This window comes from Penicillium citrinum (assembly GCF_028827155.1).
Source record: "Penicillium citrinum strain IBT 23319 chromosome Unknown utg000002l:1.0-3833315.0:1.0-3834789.0, whole genome shotgun sequence".
In the NCBI taxonomy this organism is placed as follows: domain Eukaryota; kingdom Fungi; phylum Ascomycota; class Eurotiomycetes; order Eurotiales; family Aspergillaceae; genus Penicillium; species Penicillium citrinum.
The window spans coordinates 3,324,061-3,343,105 of NW_026622687.1; the positions used below are offsets into that span (position 1 = coordinate 3,324,061).

A 19,045-nucleotide genomic window follows, 5' to 3' on the forward strand; every position below is an offset into this window, starting at 1 on the left:
GAAATATACATGGAGAGAAAATTGACACAGTAGAGTACCATGGCAAGCCTGTATACAGGACTGATCTCTCTTTGACTTAACTGATCGGTGTCTGATCATCGAGCCTAGGCCGTCTTCAACAGCCAAACTTGTAACGCGCTATGTTTTTCTCATACATGTAAGACCACTACATGATATTACATTCTTCTAGTCCACGGTTACAACGAAAAAGAATCATTAGAACTCTCAATAATCACCGCATTCCGATAGTATCGGAACAGCTTCTCATTCTCACCATTTGGGCATCTTCAACATTTAGAATGCACAACCATGACATCCTTTGATTGGAGCCACATGTGTCATTAGTAGATATTCTTGCATGCTAGTCGCTTCAGAATATACTTATATCAAGCGGTGGACAGACTTTGAATATTCGACCGGCCAACAGGAAAGCTCCCCCAGTCATCAGTCCTGTAGATAGCCAGGTTTCTCGGTGTTGATGCTCCCCGATGACTGACGTTCCCAGATTAAGAGATTTCCAAAAAATATTTTGGGTCCATGTACTGCAGAGTGAAGACTGACCGCTTGTCAGGCATAGATACTCACCAGAAACCCATGTCATATAGCAATGCCCCCAAAAAGCCTATGGGATAGTGATCCACCTACAAGAGCCCCAGAGATGTCCCGTTGTACGTTACATCAGGCTCGGGCCGCCGGAAAAAAGAGTATACTTCTACCGCTGATTTTGAATGAGAATGGCTCACAAATAGAACGCATCTCGTCCGCTTCTTAAAACCTTTATCTGGCTGGTTCCGTTTCGAGGCCAGTCTAAGTCCTTTGGTGACTATACTCAGTTATGTCAAAGTGTCTCTCTTCTCATAAAAATGCTCCTAAGTATTTTACTCCATAATATTTATCCAAGGACCCGTGGCTTCCCATTACCGCTATAGATCCAAACCTGTTCGATGTCATTCACATGCCCGAAAGGATATTCACAACATGACCTCAGGTAGAGAGGAATCTGTTCGTTTTAGGCGCATACAGCGGTTCATGCAGTACATCGGACAAATCAAAATGATAATACTTCGCCGGGTAAGCGCTAAAGCCATACCCTTGTATTATTTCATGCATAGGCCATGAAATGGTTAAACGTGATTGGAGATCGGGCGTCAAAGCATACCACCTTCCATTGGAGATCCAGGCTCACCTGCATTGCCAGAGCCCGGGCAAACATACAAAATTGATTCAGAGCGAATGGCCCCCCCTTCTTCGTTAAATATTCCATTTGAGAGCCACTGCTATCTATCGTGCAACTGGAGAAAGGTTTTCAAGATACCCTGGTAGTGACAGCTTCAGTTCTATACCGACTTTTCGACAGTGACGAGGTCGGGCATCGAGGTTCTACTGCTAGTTGTAGCTGCGATGAAGTATATTTGTAGGTATGGAGAGGAGGATAATAGCCCAAGAAATAGTATAAATATCTGCTTCGATCACTGCTGTAAGAAAGAATCCAGGAAGACGATACCAACAACATCTATTACTCTTCAGAATAACATTCATATACTGCCCGCGAGAGAAATCTTCATATTGCGTCCATACTAGCAAAGTATTTCTCACCAACATGAGCCCATCTCTCAACATCGATCATCCCATAGGGAGGAATTCAGCAGTTCAATCTTATTTCGATCAATTCCTCGCAAGAGTTCCCTTTTATGAGAGTCTTCTTGAAACAGTTGAAAAGAAATGCCGTTCTATCCTAGGTGAAAACGATATATCCCATTTTATAGAGAATAGGGTTAAGAACAGTCAAAGTCTTCGGAAAAAGCTGGACGAGCGGCAGACCAGCTTTTCTGACTATTATTCGGTGAAGAATATCGAAGAAGATATTGTTGACCTGTGTGGTCTGCGTATCGTCTTCCATTCCATGGAAGATCAGCAAAAACTGAAAAGTCTTCTGGAGAACATCTTCGATGTCAAAAGTGTGAAGGATCACGCCGGCGAGGGGGAAGAAAACCAACTCAAGCCTTGGCCGACAGATAAATTCGGTTACCAGGTACAACTAGCTAATTATGTTGGTACACACTATCGTTGCTTGATAAAAGTGGAAGCTTTCAAGGACTATATTGGGGATCTCTCAGATGCGAGCCGGGATATCGCAACTAGCACTTTAATTGAAGTGCAGGTCCGGTCTCTGGTAGACGATATGTACGCCAGATATATGCATCCCATCTACAAGTCTGGTGCGTCCTCCACCAAGGTTTTGTCAAACGCTCGATGTCTTCGCATGAGTCTTGAGAACGCGAGAACTGTCGCGATCGCAATGCAAGAATCAGCAGAGACAAGTGAAAGGAAAAAAGACAGGCAATTTGAGACAGCTGATGATGTTGGGAAGTGCTTCCGAAAGCTCTTGAGATCACAGTATGATCGAGATTTCATCGATAGCACAGGAGTGACATCTGAAGCTTTGAAATCCTTTCTTGAATCATTGGGGAAGAATACCCCACGCTCTCTGCAGGCTCTCATGGAAGGTGCTGGCTTCAAGAACAGGTCTGATTGTCAGTATAATAGAGTCCGAAAGCTTTACGCCTTCATGGAGTTCAACTTTGTTCTCTACCTGATGGACCAAGTTCTGCTTGACCAGAATGAACAGGCCAATACCTCGCTAGAGAACCAAGACATCTCCGCAAAGGGGAAAATGGAAATAATCCTGAGCACTCTACTGTGGATGAATAAGCTTCTTCGGACGCCGGATGTATGGAGAATGGAGCTTGCTAATACAAAACCCGAGAGAAGCTTGAAGGGAGGCCTTGAGTGGCTCAAGAAGCCCCACCAGCGCAGTATCCTTACAAAAGGACGCGAAGCAACCAGTGAAGGCCAAGTTATTCTGGACGAACTGTGGGGTTTGTTTAATGATCATGAATATCGACCAATCCAGCTCTCTTTCGCTATGTCACGCCGCGGAATGGTAAGAAACGTTGTGGCCGAAATGCTGGAGGTAAAAGGAATCATCGACGATGTACTTGTGATGTTAAGTCTTCTGCCTTGAAATCCGCGGCGTCAACAGATGGCGAGTCGAAACCCAAAAGTACTGAATTTACTTGGTTATTTCTTGATAGTTTTGCGTTCACTGTCTTGGCCGAGCAGGATATCATGCAGCCAAGATAGCCAATTCGATAGCTTCTCCTTTTTTAGTCAAATAAACATTCGATTCGCTGTATTCTTCATCATAGGGAGCTCTAAACAATGACTCACAACCCTAGAGCAGGATTTTGGAGATTAAAAAATTAGGGGAAAACGTGCTAAATTTGATTATGATCGTCAAGTGAAACCTCTGGAGCCTCTCGAGGCGGATGGCGCACCTCTCATTGGCATCATTAGTGGTACTGCCGACCGCAGGATCCTGACAGATCACATTAAGCCGGAGGCTGAAGGAAGCTGTCCCTAGCCAATTGAAACTATCAATGTGGCATTGGAAATCAAACATCCCTGACGAGTCCCACCAATTCAAAAATGGAAAATGTTGAGAATGGATCATGGGTAGTCTCGATGCCTTATAGCACAAAGAGGCATAAAAATGGCAATGTATACCTTTCTTCAGCTGGACAAGGAGATTGTTGGATATACTGAGGGATTTCGAAGACAAAAGGTTGTCATAAATTGTGGAAGTATTGTCTTTGGGCATAAAGAAGTCGTTAAGGAAGCCGGAATATCCGCAACCAAGTCAGAGCCACGGCCCTGCCGGGACCATCTAAGCTCTGATGCAGAGACAGCTGCAACCCCTGCAGTAGAGATATCCACTTCGAGTCATACTGAAGAGTTACCCTATCTGGTTCTTGGCCGTTGACCCATCAACCTATCGGTTAAGGGGGCACACCCATCTCCCACGTTCTTTTCCATAAATTCCCAGTCATCAATACATGCAAGCTCCTTGGATACTGCGACTCCAACGCAATAATACTGCCAAAATGGAAGTTCTGCCTATTAGCAGCGCCAACGGTAAGTAGCAAAAGACATAACTCGGCCTGGCACTATCGACCTGAGCGACTCAGATGTTCACTGACGCTCGTTTTATCCCCAGAGATTCTCAGACACGAGATGGTTGTAGTGAAATCGATTATTGAAGGAAAAGCCCTCCCTGCCTTGGTGACGAATCGTGAGATAGAACTTGTGGATTCACTCCAGTTCTTCGCAGCAGAAGGCTTAAATGAGAACCCTGTGTCTCTAGAGGCCGGAAATAGAGACTACGACATCTTGATTTTCAAAATAGTTCTGCAATGCTGGATTTTCTGTGGAAGGTCCAATTCCTGGTGGGAGGAAGGTGAAACCATTTGGGAGACTTTTGTGGAGGAAAATCCTTCTTATCAATCCTGGAGTACGTCAAGCCGCATGTTTATCTTATGGACAGGGGTTTACTTACTATCTCAATTGCTTTTGCCATTGGCTGCATGGAATTGATGCAGTACCCTAAAGCTCTTATGACATGTCATGAAGGATATCGACAGCTGACGTCTCTTTTATGTACTTAGACGGTTTTATTGCTTCCCCCGAACACCTGCAGAACTTCGTACCCCCTCCCTGGGGTGCCCGTCGACCTTGGTCTAGAAGCTAGTCAACGACCTCTTTTCAAAAGATATCATTGAGCGCAGGGTCGGAAATCGGGACGAGGGCTCGAAAAGAGAGGGGTTGTCATAGTGGTGTGCTGCGGTGACCCGTGAGTGGTCGAAGATGCATGTATAGTTTGCTGCATTGTAGTATTGACTGCATCGTGATCGCATATTATCTGCATTGGATTATGGATTGGGGGGGAGGATGGACGGCAGAGAGGTAATCAGAGCCTTGCCCACCGCTAACCTCAAAAAAAAGTTTCATGTTTTGCTGTCGTTTCAAGTTTATGTTCAATCTGTCAGTTAGTGCTTCGAGGGACATTGATCCCATTAATATACTTCGATTTGGTATTTGGGTTGGACAATGACCTGTAAACAAACTTTTCAGCGCCGTAAGAGGACCTTTAGTTGGAATGAACCTTCAGGGGTGGCACAGAAATCCAATATATGATTGGTGGCATTTTATAGATGGATTGCCGATGAGACCTCAGCTTGCCTGGCCGATCATTGAGGCTAGGTCTTCTCCGACAGCCGATCTTGGAGTTGCTGTCCTATTGAGTGATTTGTCGCGAATCAAATGGCTCTCGATTCTTTTACCATCAGAGGTACTAAATTGATAGTCGCGATCCCAGTGAGTTATCACATACATCACAAACTATTGAATACGCCACTATCTCCGAGAGAGGACTTATGAATAATATCAATCAATCCGGCACTCCTACTTGGACTGATGAAGATTTCACTTTATGGAATAGGCTTTGTTACATGTGCAGCCAAATTTCACAGCCAGCCAGCCTGAAATGATGGAAATGTCTCTTCGAAATCGAAACCCAGTCTCCCACTATCCAGATACGACTAAGCTTGGTCCTCGATATTTTGCCATGATGATCATGCTTCCTGGTGTTTACACTGCTTCCATCGTTGGCATTTCCTGGGTTGCAAATACTCTTCCTCGACCGTCGTCTAAATGAGCGGCAGCTCTCGCATTGACGAATGCTATAGCCAATTGCTCGTCGATATACAGTCCCTATCTCTACCCTGATAGTGGTGCGCCTCGATTTATCCTAGCAATGAGTGTTAACGCTGGTACTTCTTTGTTGTCGATATTTACCGCCACTGTCTTCCGATTTCTACTGCAAAGGTTCAATAGAAATATTGATAGGAGGGAGCGTGAGGAGGGCGCACTGGGGGTTTTCGATACCCTCTTTAGGGAACCCGAATCCCGAATGAGCAGGAATTTTTATTGTAATATTCTAAATGGAAGATCGAACAGCTCAACATGAACATTTTGAAACTCCATCACTTCAATAATTAAGTACATCATAATGTAAATAGCCGATCAAATCACTGCTCATCAAACAAATCCCAGATCTGCCGAATACTATGTCGTCGCAGAAGAGCAAGCGCAGCATAATCCGCGCTTTCTGCGGATTCAGAAACCCACTCATCATCTGAAACGAATACATTGAATCACTACCTGCAAATCCTTCTTCCGTCCTTCGACTAAATACTATTGGAATTTCAATTTCATGGAATACCTTCTGAGCAACCTCAAGTCCAGCCTCACTCCAACCTCCTGCCCCTACACCCGCAAATATGATCTCTTTAGCACCGGATTGAGCAGATGCTTCGATGATAAATGGGTTAGTATCTTGGTAGCCGTAGAGAATGTCGAATTGGGGTAAGGATTTGGCGTCTCCGATTTCGAAGTGTGGTTTGTTGCGTGGTGTAGATGGAGTGGAGTAGAATTTTGGGACTTGATTGATGAAAAAGCCTAGCTGGCCCTGTTCGGTGGCGTAAAAGGCATCTACGGCGTTTGCGTTGCTCTTGATCGTTGTGTATGCGCTTCCTATCCGGCTTTTGAAAGAGTGTCAGTGCCGTTCTCGGAAGAATACTATTGGAGGTGGTTTTCTACTTGTTCAATACTACCAGCACGCCTCGGCCATGAGCCTCATCAGAACCAGCTAGTTTTACGGCCTGGTATAGATTGAGTGGACCGTCAGCGCTCATTACTGTGGATGGTCTCATGGCACCAGTTACGACAACTGGCTTTTCGGAATTCAGGGTTAACTCTAGGAAGAAAGCTGTTTCTTCGAGGGTATCTGTCCCATGTGTCACGACTGAGCCGTGATACGTCGGACTCGCCATGTCGGTATTGACCTGGCGAGCAAGATCAAGTAAGATGGTCGAGTTGATTGATCCACTATCAACATTTGACATTTTTAGGCCAGTGATATTCGAGATATCGCATAGTTCCGGGACTGCTTCGACTAGGGAATCGATAGTTACGCCAACCTTGTAGTTTGTTGTTTGGGTGTTCGTTCCGGCTTTGCTTGCGATTGTGCCTCCAGTGCCGTAGATTGTTATATTGGGTAGATGTTCATTTCCATGAGTAACCTTCTTGCAAGGAGAAGATATTGTGTGTGAGGCTGGTGTCGAAGTAGTCAGATGGGCTTGCGCAAGAAGTAAGATAAAAGCTATATTTTTGAACATGGTGAATTCTAGAGAAGTGATAGTTGAGAATATGCAAATAGATGCTTTTGAAAGGGAAATACTTCAAATTAGTAGATATTCCAGTCAATTTGTGAGATGTACAGCTTTTAACTCTCTTCAATCCATGAAAGTCCACTTCTGTTGGATTGGGAACCGTAGCGGCCAAAACGGGGAAAGTAGGGCTAGCAGCCAACCTTGGCTGCTAGCCCTACTTTTTTGGAAACCTTGCAGGATTCGGCAGCCCGACTGCATCATTGACATTTGGATATTCTGGAATTGAATTAAACTAGCAGAGTGATCAAAAGTCGAGTCGAGACTAATAGTGGATTGCCACATAATATCGGCCTAAATATATTGCTTTTGGGCTATAGGTCTGTATTGTGATCGACGATGACAGATGTTCAATGCAAATATGTACAGGAGATGTGAAACAGAACAGTAATATCTAAACCCCTTTATAAAAATAAAGTGCATTGCGTGTTATTACCACTTCAATGGCCAGGGAGAAACCATGAATGAGGCTTCTATAAGATCGAGATTCCACAACAGCGAATCCTTGCACTATCCACATGCGCGGGCCGTCCCCACCACAGCGACACGAGCTCCTCAACAAAGATCCTGTCCGTTGCGCTCCATACATCAAGTCCCATTTCTGCCATGTCGGCGATCGTGATAGTCACAGGGTCCTCGTTACATGAGCCATCACGTCCTTGTGTATCGGGGGTGTGATAGACATGGTTTGCATTGGATCGCTGCCGGAGAAGAGGGGCTTGGTCGTCGTCGGTGTGAATAGACTGGCGTGACATAGACAGTGAAAGATTCGAGTCGTCATTTTCTGGGTCATCAAGGTAAGGCGAATCATGATATGGGTTGGTGCCATCATCATCGCTGGATTCGGAATCGTGACGCGCAATAGCGCCGGCGAGAGTAAAGAAAATTTGGGTGGTTAGTCGACGGAAGTATGCTACCAGAGCAACTTCCTGGGGTTCTTGGCCGCCATCCTCTCCCTGAAATGAGCGGCGGTTGGTCGAGTTAGGGACTGGATATGCCAGACTTTCCACGCTTGCCAGAAGTCGTGCGTCTTGTTCGATCTGGTGCTCCTCTTCCTCTTCAGAGAGTCCGTCGCGATGTTCGCCGGCAGAGGCCCACCAGATAAATGAGTTATAAGCAAGTCGAGTCCACGAGATAGGCTCGACGACAGGGCTCGAGGAGTATGTTGAGTCACTATCAGATTCGTGTTCTGCCTCGGGGGATATAGATCTGTCCGCAACAAAGTGTCGCAGGCCTCTGCGAAGCATCCCATAGCGGCGGGCATCTCGTTGTGTCGCCTTCAAAAGGTATGTCTTTCTGGCGCTTTCCTTTTCGCTCGAAAGGGTGCATCAAGCTGATCTCAGGGAAGACTCGCTCGGCAGCATGCTGGGAGTGTGCAGCAGGAAGAGTGACCAAAGCGTCGTACAGCTCTGGCTTCATAGTCAAAACAGTATCGGTTGAACAGGCAATCCAACTAGGGTCTGTTTCCGCGTCCTGGTTCGATCTTGTAGTGTCGAAGGAGGAGAGGTAAGGGATATCGTGGATGCCAATGTTAAAGAGGGGACGAGGCCGCAGAGGGGGAATATATCCGGGCGGAAGTGCCTGCAATAGGGAATTTGGGAGAGATGCTAGCAAAGACAGATCGTACACTGCAATCGTGTTAAGAGGCGGTTGCAAAGGGCACTTAGGATGTTGTGCTTACCAAAATTGCAGGGTATATGGACAGGCGCCTCGGTCATGAAAAGAATGCGCTTACGCAGTAAAGCGGCGCGATATAAGGGGAATATCAAAGGACCGAAGCTGTCAATAAAGTTTGGAAGTGAAGAAGCGGGGTGGAAAGGCGTCAGGGCCGGCCTGAAGGTCTCCAATACCAGCGCATCACTGAAAGCACGGCCGCGCGACAGGTTCTCTGGTCTATCACCCGGTCGGAATCGCAGACTAACTGGAGAGTCGACCGGCGAGTCGGCAGCAGAAGTATCGGGGCCCCCAATATGGAATGCGTCCCAATAATCCGACAATGGTTGTTCATTCGACATATCCGCGGCGTATTTCCTGTCAGAGTAATGGATGTGAGTTGAAAGCTTCCCCGCGGGGGATTGTGGTTGGATATCACGAACAGCGTCAGATCTCTCAATCTCGGGGCATGTCGCCAGCTTTTCCCAAGTCTTCCAGAGCTCAAGGGAACTAAGACCCCGATAGCAAACATCTTCGCATTGCGCTCGGCTTCTTCGGCGGGTTGGTTAAGGAAGGAGCTGATACCGGCATACTGATCGTGGACGAAATATCTATATGAAAGCCAGGTTAGCAGCGATTACAGAAGGCATAGATTAAACCAGGCACGCGATTCATCACTCACACTAAGTCATCCTTCACGTTGTGTAGACCGGAAGGCAGCGATTTATATTCGACCACGCCTTCGACGTCAACTATGAGATTGCGATGTTAGTCCAGCGCGTCGCAACGAGTCTATTATGCTGGTATGCCCCGTTCCACTCACCTCCCGATGTCGTTCGTTTCCATGAGACCACATATCTATCATCACATGCGCATTAACGAACCCCTCCTGATAGCTGGGGAGCTTGGGGAAGCGGGGAGTAACCCTTACCCGGTCCTGATGTCGAAACGAATGACGAACAAGGCGGCGATGCCGGGGGGAGATTCCATGGTGGAGGGACAATCTATTCGATTCGAGGGCGATTGTGTAAGAAGAAAAGCCACCAGGGCGCCATTCGAGCACAGTGGAATGAGAAGGGAGGAAATGCGATGGGTTGAAAGATCGGGGAATCACGGTAGCCCCGACACGAGATCACATGATGCTGTTCTACTCTACGAGCTTCTAACTATTTACTATTTGCTATTTATTATTTCATGTGAGGATTCGATACAAATAGACCAGGAACAATATTCACATAATTTATACAGGGCAATCCATTTAGTAAATACTGACTTGATAATCATTAGACTTGAATATGAACTGAGAGGAGATCTTCGGGAATATCATCATTACTTCCCAAGGTCCTCCTGAGGCAAGTCTATAGCATTAGATGCTTAGCACTGAACTTATGCCTGTGAAGTTTATATTATTCAAAAGTACCCTGGGGAACCAATAGCTAAGACGATTACACCCTCATTGTAGGTGATTAAGACCTTGTACTTGATTCTACATGCATTAGTGGTTACATAGTAGCTCCGAATCGTATACTTCACAAATCGGCAACGTTGATCTTTTGATATCTGACTGGGCAATATCATAATTTATAGTAAGCACCAGTATAGCTATAGAATATCAAAATCGATTGATATAGAAAGATACTCATCCTACTCGCTCAAAGTCAAGAATAAATGACATATCATTTTGATTCCAATTGGCCCACTTGCTTCTCCACCAAAACAAAGCCGTGCAAACATCCATCCCTTCACCAGCCTGAATGCATGGCGATAAACGATCGTTATAACTGCGATTTGCTTTGAAGCCAACAGATAAAGCAGAGAGAAAACATAAACTCTGCTTCAAAGAGCGATTCCGGAGATGCATTCCCACCCCTACTACCCCCTAGGGGCTGCGATTGTCGGCTATTCACCCAACCAGACCTCCCTGCTCGAGTTACTCGCCAAAGCCGGTGGAGGATGCGCGGCCCTTCTCGGATTAACGTGGGCTGTCGTCAGTTATTTGCGTCCATCGCTCCGACTGGCTGATCGGATCGCCATCCTGTGGTTTGTGCTCTGTATGTCATTCATTCGATGGGAACCGCAAAGCAAGTAATAAGCACATATAAAGAGAAAAAAAAGACTGATTGAATACAGCTGGATCTTTGCATTGCATTTTTGAAGGCTATTTTATGATCCATCATGGTCATATGGCTGAATCTCAGGACTTTTTGGGTCAACTCTGGAAAGAATATGCCTTGTCCGATTCGCGATACATGACTTCGGACACTTTGGTGTTATGTATGGAGACTATGACGGTGGTGAGTGTACATCTCTGATACAATCCCTGCCCAACCAATTCATCAGCCTCAAATTCGATTACTTATTCTCTAAATCCAGCTTCTGTGGGGTCCACTTTGCTATGTCGTCGCCTATCTGGCCGTAACGCAGCACTCGCTGCGACATCCGATGCAGTTGGTCGTGTGCATGAGCCATCTCTACGGGGATACTCTGTATTATGCGACTAGTCTGTTCGACGACTTTGTCAACGGAGTGCCGTACTGTCGACCCGAGCCTTATTATTTCTGGCTGTATTATTTCTTTATGAATTTTATCTGGATCGTCGTTCCGGGATGTATGTATAGCTAAGTACAACCACAGTCCTTATATTTGCAATAGACACGGCTAACACTGAACAGACTACTTTATCAAGAGTATTTCCATCATGTCAGCTGCTATTCAAGCTCAGCAGGTGTCAGACGAGCAACACAAGAACCAATAAGCCCCTCTTGCGTCATGGGTGGATGTCAATTGTGGATATCAAGTTTGAAGTCTCGTGGGGCAATCTCATCCCTTTTGAGGGGAAGAATGCTTATTTGGTCGAAAATGAGATAAAAGAGTATAACAGGAGGATAAATTCAATAGATATGTAGTAGTAGAAAATTCGTATAGAGACACAAATCGCTCTGAGATAGAGAGGATACGGAGCATACTGAATAGTCTCACCAAGCATGTTGGATACACCGCTATAGTACATCAATGTAATATGCTGGCAAAGTGGACGGCCAACGCACTGCAGATGGGACCACTCGACGCGTTGTCGAACACTGCCGAGTCTTCAAGTTTTTTTCGAAAGTCCTCTTTTTCTCCAAACTTGTCTCTTCTTTGCCTTCTTCTTTTTTCTTCCCTCGTCTTTTCCATTCTCTCGTGGTCATCAAGCCACCACTAGGTCTAGCCCTCTCCAGTCCTAAACAGCCGACCACATCACGCGAACTTAAACCTGACAGAAATCTGCAGCAGACCTAATGACTCGAGTGGCTTTTTGATTCCAGGCCTTTGCCTTTTCTGCTTTTGACCGTCGCCAGCTGGTCGATCTGACGTCGATCTTTCTTGGTTTCCCCGGCAGCGCGTTTCGAGGGGGGCGCTTGGGCTTATCGGCCAGTCACCGCCTGATCGACTTGTTTACTCTCATTTTCCCCTCCAAAGAAGCAAAGAAGCAAAGAAGAAGGGAACAGCCTCAGTTGCAGTGAAAGAAGAAGATTAACGACAAATGCAGCTGAGTCGAGATTTTTGATCGTGCAGATCATAAAAGAGCCTTGGGTCTCACCTGGTAAGTAGTCATTAATTCCAGTACATATACCCAATACTACTACATCATCATCATCCGGTGTCAACAAACACTCGGCTGCATGCATCTTCCAAAAAGGAAGATAGAAGAAGACTCGAACTCATGAAATGATACCTGGAGATCATCGTACTTATTTATTATTGCAGATATCGATGCCACCTCCTGCGACGCCGCGGGCGGCCAACCGTGGAGGCAATGCCAAATCCACCCCGACGAAGCCACTCGATATTGGAGTACCGCTGGGCGTCCACGATACGAACACCGTTCGCGCAAGAGTAAGGAAATGGCAGCAACAAGGAGGAGGTGTAATCACGATCAATGATGGGACCTACGATGATGACGAGGAAAATGCGAAGGAGGAGAAGTCGAAGCCAAAGCCTGTCAAGGTGAAGCCTGACCGCGTCGAGAAAGCGTTCAAAGACAAAGAGAAGATTGCGACAGCTCCAGCGGTGCGCAAACGAAGTCACAGTACACCCCGAAAACGAGTCATCAGTGATGAACATTGGAGGAGGAACCGATCCACCACGACGACACAAACCGGACCACGTAACCTTCCCATCCCGAAGCGCATCAATGAATACACGACGAATGAAGAGTCGGGCTCGCCGAAGATGATGAGAAAAGACCACAAAACAGATGATCCAGACAGAGGTCGAATCCCTCCTCGTTCGAAAGCCCGACGGGATACTACGACTGCGAAATCCCCAACTCGAGATGGCAAACGCTCGAGCACCCGTAAAGATACCGAGTCGGTGGCGGACAGCGATGCAGAAACAGATTTACCTCGATCTACTGTCATGTCAGATATCCCCGAACGTCAGAGGAGACAATCGCCTCCTCCCGAAGATGTGGAATGGGCCAAGAGTGAAGCGGACTTCACAGAATTATCACGGAGACGAGCTCGTGGGCCGGCGAGACCACCAAAGGGGGGCATCTTTGCTCACATGCTGGACGAGTCAAGGAAGATGTTCACCCGACCAGAGGCTGAACCATCTCGACCGGCACCTCCACCAACCGGAAATCGCGGAGCGAAAATTGAAGCATGGCTGTCCGGGACTTCGGATCCATTCGTAGAGGGCGAAGAATCGAAGATGGACATGCCGGGTCCTCTCGACATAAAGTCTGCCCGTGCGAGACGGTCTCAGAAAATTACGGATGAAATCGCTGCGAGCGTTCTCTCACGGTCCGAATTATCGGTGGAGAGTGACTCTCGCCCAAAGAGTTCTCATAGCCGGCACTCTTCTAAAGACAAGGACCGTCCATCGTCCTCAGACAAGCCACGCAAGTCTCAAGAGCGCGATGCATCGTCCAATTCCAAACGATCCAGCATAGACAAAGTCGAAAGACCTTTAGCGCTACGCATTCGAGAGGACAGAAAACTCGACAAACCTTACGAAGATAGCCTTGCACCTTCGGAGTCCGAAATACAGCCCTTCTCGGAAGGATCAGAAGTCTCTGCAAACAATGCACCTGTTCCCACCGGCCCCAAACGGCCTTTCCCTAGTACTGGGAACCACCGACTATCAACTATTGCATCCAGCGATACCCTAAGTACAGTCCCTGAAGGATCACCTGCTCCAGCCAAGGAGGCATCAACAGACAAGCCCATACCGAAGACAATCGAGGAAGAAGAGGAAGCAGCAGAAGATCAGGACAAATTCGATCCCGACTCGCTTCCTCAGGTGACATCGCAACTCAAAAGGCGACTGACTACTCACAATGATTTGATGTCTGTCTTGTCAGGTCCTGGCCGCAGCAGAAGCACTCGATCCAACCGAAGCATCCGTTCCAATAAGAGCCGACTGGCTAACGCAACGATTGCCGACATAATGGCCGAGCTTTCTGCTGATGAGACGAAGTATATGCGCGAGCTGAAGACCATTGTCGGTGGTGTGATCCCAGTTTTACTGACCTGCGTGCTTTCGCGGTCAGATTCAGCCATTGCGGCAGGCCTGTTCCGGCCATCGATGGACCCGAAGGACGATGTGAACTTCTCTAAGCCCATCGTCAATATGGGCGTCGCGATTGAACGCTTGAAGACATTGCATAAGCGAATTCCGCAGGACAATGCCGATGCATTACTGACGTGGGCCCAAGGCGCCCAGAGAGTTTACCGCGAGTATTTGAAGGCCTGGAGGCTTGGCTTCAAAGACGTTATTGTCAACCTTGCTCCGTTGGAAGAAAATGAGGCCAATCAGGAGGCTGAAACGAAGAGCTTAGATGAAGGTCTGGAGCGCGACGAGAACGGCGATGTGATTGGTAGTGATGGAGAAAAAGTCGATGTCGCTTACTTGCTCAAGCGGCCCTTAGTGCGCCTCAAATACCTTCACAAAACATTCAAAGGTATAAATACTCTGCAGCCTTCGACAAAAGCAGATGAAATTGCTGCGGCTTACCAGGACCTTGTCACCGACGCACGAAAACGAGCCCGCGATGAGCGAGCAAGGCTGGAAGACGAGTCTGCGTCCAATATTGACCCAACTCGTGCACGAGATCCTATGACACTGGGCGTGCTTCAAGGTGTCAAGGTTGATCGGAGTCGTCGTGTCCGAGCTCGCGATTTCTTCAACTTGTCTCTGTATCATTCAAGTGGACAACTGGTAGATTGCCGAGCAGAATTACTTTATCGCGACAACACTCCAAGCAACGGGCCTGGAGGCGACTTGATGATCTGTGAGATTGATCATTCGGATCGTTGGTTGCTCTTCCCGCCAATGGACTTGCGATGTGTTTCTGCTCGCTCTGGTGATAGTAAGGGCGAGATCGTACTCATGCTCCGCAGTGCCCCTGATGCAGAGAGGTATTGGCAAGAACTCATCTCTCTTCGTATCGACGAGGTTGAGGTTGGTCTCGAATGGGTTCAGCTTCTTGGATCGGACCCAATTCCACCAGCAATCTTCCGAACCCAGAGCTTCATCAGTCGTGCCAAACAGCACAAGGCTCGAAAGTCAGATATTGAATCGCCCCCGCGAGCGAACCCTAGTGATGTTGACATTCCCATTGGCGAGAAACCTTCCAGCAAACGCCGCTCTTTGACATCAAAGGAACACTATTCTGAGCCTAGTACCGTTGACTCCTACGTTAGCGAGAATAGAAGCTCTGTATATTCGACAGGCACTCGCGAAGAAACAGACTACACTACTGGAGGATCTGAACTGTCTGCTAAACCGTCCCGTCCCGGCCTTCCTCTTCTACCATCTACTGTGAGCCCGGATAAATCCTCTTCTGGGTTGAAAAGATCTAAGGCAAAGCGCATGTCACGCTATGGAGATAGCCCATTATCAGAGGCACAAACTTCGTCCATTGGCGTTCCTGACAATGCTTTACCATCTCCAACGACTCAGGCTCAGCCTCAACCTCAACAGCCGCCCCAGTCGCAACCAGAGCTCCAGCCAACAACACCGCAGCAACCTGAGACGAGATTCTATGGCGGCGGAAAAGATAGCTCAAAGGACTCACGTCTACCGAAACCAAAATCTCCTCCAAAGGCACCCCAGACTCCTCGCGAGAGAGAATCCCCAGAAGAGTCGCCTCGAGTGTCGTCCGTGCCTTCGGCTCATCTTCCCCAGATTCCCAAGCTTCGCAGTGCCAGCAGTCAGACTCACATGTCGAGCCCGACCAACCTCGATATCGATGAAGAAGAGGACTATCCTCCTCTTGAATCCCTACCCGATCGTGAAGAAGAGCCCGAGACACCTACAAAGCAAAGACGAAAGTCCCGACGCAAGTCCAAGCACGACGATGGCCCGCCGCCGCCACCACCTCATCGTTCACCAAGCTCGAAGCCGAGCAGCAATCAGCATATTCTCAGTCCCTCAGCCGTTAAACTCAAACGCCGTGGATCATCCCCTCTGAAGCACGAATACGAACCATCTACTGCTTCCGACTACTCCGAGACCGACTCTGATGCATCTACTGTGCGACACTACTCGTACTCCTCGTCTGACTATTCGAGATCCGATTCGGAATCTGAATCCGACTATTCTTCAGAGTCGGAGGATGAGGAGAGTGAGCTTCCTAAGCCAAGAATCCACGATACTGCTACTGCAACCTCTGAGACAAGCTCTCTCTCCCCCTCTAATTCTGCATCCCAGAGTGGATATCGTACTGTTCCCGTGCAACCTGCCAAGTCAAGCAAGGTCGTTGCCTCTCTGTTTGGTTGGTCTGATAAAGGTAGCTGGGACAGCCTTACTCCCGACGAGTGCAACATCATCGTTAGCCCGGGCCTCATCGAAGCTTACAAGATGACGCCTGATTCGAACTCAAGCTCGTCTGATCGATCATCGCGATCATCGCGCCCACTAATTTCCATGGAACTTACACCACTCGTTCCTCTTCGACGCGGAACCGCTATCGACATCAGCATTCGGTCTCCCCCAACCGATCGATCAAAGATCACCTCAAGCAATAACATCATGTTCCGTTCGCGGAACCCAGACGAGTGCGACTCGCTCTATGGCCTCATCAACCAGGCCAGAATCAACAACCCAACTTACATTGCACTTCAAAACGCCCGTGGCGGCACCTTCGATAACCCTATCCCGACTTATGAGCCTGATTCCAAATCCGGTGGAAGCTGGTTCGGCTTTCCTCGCCGCAGGAAGAGCTACCGCGCTTCTGGATCCCCTCGATCCCTCGCCGAAGGCTCTGAGAGCAGTGTTGGAACCATGAGCTCCGCCTTCTCCGCTCTAAAGCGCTTTGGCGCCGGAAACAAAATGTTCAACATCTCCCGTTCAACGGTGACATCTCGCAGTGGCCGTGAAGGTAGCATGTACTCCGGCTCTGGAGAATCAGCTTCTAATCACTCTCCTTCTTCTGGGATCGGCCGTATCGCCGCTGCCATCAAGGGTGCAGACGGCATCGGTCTATCAAACGCCAAGATCCGCATCTACCTCCGCGAAACAGCTTCCAAATGGCGTGACATGGGCGCGGCTCGTCTCACTATTATGCCTGCTCCCCCCTAAGAACCCCTCTCGTCCCGGTACAGCCATCAGTGCTCGAAGTGAAGGTAGCGGAACCCACGGTGATGGTTCCGGCCCCGGTTCCTCCCCTCCCAGCTCTGGAGCAGCGACACCACGTCGAGACCTCGAGACTGAGAAACGCATTATTATCCGAGGCAAGACTCGTGGAGAAGTTCTCCTTGATGTTTGTCTCCCCGAAAGCTCATTTGAGCGTATTGCCCGAACTGGCATTGCTGTCTCCGTGCATGAAGAAACTGCCGGTGGCGCTGTCGCAAAACAAGGTGGTGTTACTGCTAGCTCTCAACGAATCTATATGATCCAAATGAAGAGTGAAGCCGAGGCAGCTTATACATTCGGCCTTGTTGGCAAACTCCGATACTAGGAGTGCGAAGTCTGCTAATTTTAATTGGCGCTAGGCTGGGCGGGTTTGGATTGGACTTATGATATCAGCATTGGGTCTGGTGCATGGTTATGGGAGGTATACTTGTCATTTTCCCCCTTTCATTTCTTTGTTCTATTTATTATTGCTTCATTGTGAAGTATGTTTTACATGAGTATCTTAGATATCTTCCTGTCGTGTCTCGACTATTTCTTTTGTACATTTAGATTTCATGTCTAGTATCTAGTGGTCTTGAATTCTATTATGAATTCAAAATTAGCAGTGCATTATATTCCTTTTCCTATCATATAATCACTTTTCATTCATTCAGGCAAATCTGAAGCTCGAAGTAAACGAACAAATAGCATCAAATATCTTTTCCAAGTCGTACTCCATGTACAATTCGTGCATGTCCTAGCCATATCCAATCACCTGATACATACTCAGCCCAAACAAGAAAACACGCCCACCCATCTTTTCAAAAACCTAGCAAGGATGAGTTAGCTTGACTAAACCTATCCCACAATGCAATAAACCATTAGCCCCGTTTACCAAAAAAAAAGACTATCATACCCACTGTTCACCGCACTCTTTAGACTTTTCGGAAATAATGAACTCCGTCCTCTTGTAATTTGTTTCCCTGGGTAATAACCCTTCTGAGTGCAAATGCCGTCTTGATTGAGTTTGCTTTGACAAACCGCAGACAATACGCAATTCAATCTCTCTCTTTAGGGGCTTGTGGATCTGCCGTTTCTGCAGTTGTTTGCACTCCTATCTGTTTGCTAAATGCCATTTATGTGAGAAATCACTGGACTGATCTGGTCCTATCGAAATTCGCAATTTTCTCAGTCCTTTCATTACTCGGTTTACTGATTTCATATCATCCGCCGACGTATCACCAATTACATTACCATCAAATTGAAGGTGGTCCCACGAAGGACTGGAAGGGGCTGTTTATATCGACCATCGCTGTCGGCCTGGTCACATATCCTCTCGGATGGGGAAAGTTGATCTGGAGTTTGTATTCTTCTCTCAGTAGTTTTAATACAAGATCACTGACTTTTATGGAGGCTGGGATTCGCCCCAGGTTATCTCAGTTCTTACCACTGGCTGCGTTATGCTTGTGGGTTTTTTGATTTACGGTAAGCCCCTTCGCCTAGATGACACGACACCGTTTATATACTGACGTGGTTTGAGAATATAAATTTGGTGATGACGATGCTGCTTATCCAGCTTCCTTGATTCGAGATTATGCACATTTGTCTCAGGTAGCACTTGCGTCTGTGGGCTCACTTATCTTAGTGTTTGCTCCCATAGCCCAGCT

General features: G+C 47.5%; 6 protein-coding genes across 6 annotated transcripts; 4 read left to right on the forward strand and 2 right to left on the reverse strand.

Annotated features, from left to right (window-relative positions):
* Positions 1-1,600: 1,600 nt before the first annotated feature.
* Positions 1,601-3,025, forward strand: N7469_003064 (RelA/SpoT; the record flags this gene model as incomplete). The annotated part of the gene is made up of 1 exon (XM_056641984.1): positions 1,601-3,025. The coding sequence occupies one exon, from the start codon at positions 1,601-1,603 to the stop codon at positions 3,023-3,025; it is 1,425 nt and encodes a 474-aa protein (XP_056504478.1).
* Positions 3,026-3,944: 919 nt separating this feature from the next.
* On the forward strand, positions 3,945-4,434 carry N7469_003065 (uncharacterized protein; the record flags this gene model as incomplete). Its single annotated transcript, XM_056641985.1, has 2 exons — positions 3,945-3,975; positions 4,058-4,434. 2 exons carry the CDS (start codon positions 3,945-3,947, stop codon positions 4,432-4,434), a joined length of 408 nt encoding a protein of 135 aa, XP_056504479.1.
* A 1,531-nt stretch (positions 4,435-5,965) lies between these two features.
* Positions 5,966-7,076, reverse strand: N7469_003066 (uncharacterized protein; the record flags this gene model as incomplete). Its single annotated transcript, XM_056641986.1, has 2 exons — positions 5,966-6,440; positions 6,499-7,076. Coding segments are annotated over 2 exons (1,053 nt in total), but the record flags the coding sequence as incomplete, so codon positions are not given.
* A 524-nt stretch (positions 7,077-7,600) lies between these two features.
* Positions 7,601-9,770, reverse strand: N7469_003067 (uncharacterized protein; the record flags this gene model as incomplete). Its single annotated transcript, XM_056641987.1, has 7 exons — positions 7,601-8,434; positions 8,478-8,755; positions 8,809-9,158; positions 9,224-9,391; positions 9,463-9,532; positions 9,604-9,638; positions 9,712-9,770. 7 exons carry the CDS (start codon positions 9,768-9,770, stop codon positions 7,601-7,603), a joined length of 1,794 nt encoding a protein of 597 aa, XP_056504481.1.
* Positions 9,771-10,635: 865 nt separating this feature from the next.
* Positions 10,636-11,535, forward strand: N7469_003068 (EXPERA domain-containing protein; the record flags this gene model as incomplete). Its single annotated transcript, XM_056641988.1, has 4 exons — positions 10,636-10,831; positions 10,911-11,074; positions 11,154-11,388; positions 11,453-11,535. The coding sequence occupies 4 exons, from the start codon at positions 10,636-10,638 to the stop codon at positions 11,533-11,535; spliced, it is 678 nt and encodes a 225-aa protein (XP_056504482.1).
* Positions 11,536-12,533: 998 nt separating this feature from the next.
* Positions 12,534-17,724, forward strand: N7469_003069 (uncharacterized protein; the record flags this gene model as incomplete). The annotated part of the gene is made up of 2 exons (XM_056641989.1): positions 12,534-17,316; positions 17,369-17,724. The coding sequence occupies 2 exons, from the start codon at positions 12,534-12,536 to the stop codon at positions 17,722-17,724; spliced, it is 5,139 nt and encodes a 1,712-aa protein (XP_056504483.1).
* Positions 17,725-19,045: the final 1,321 nt, after the last annotated feature.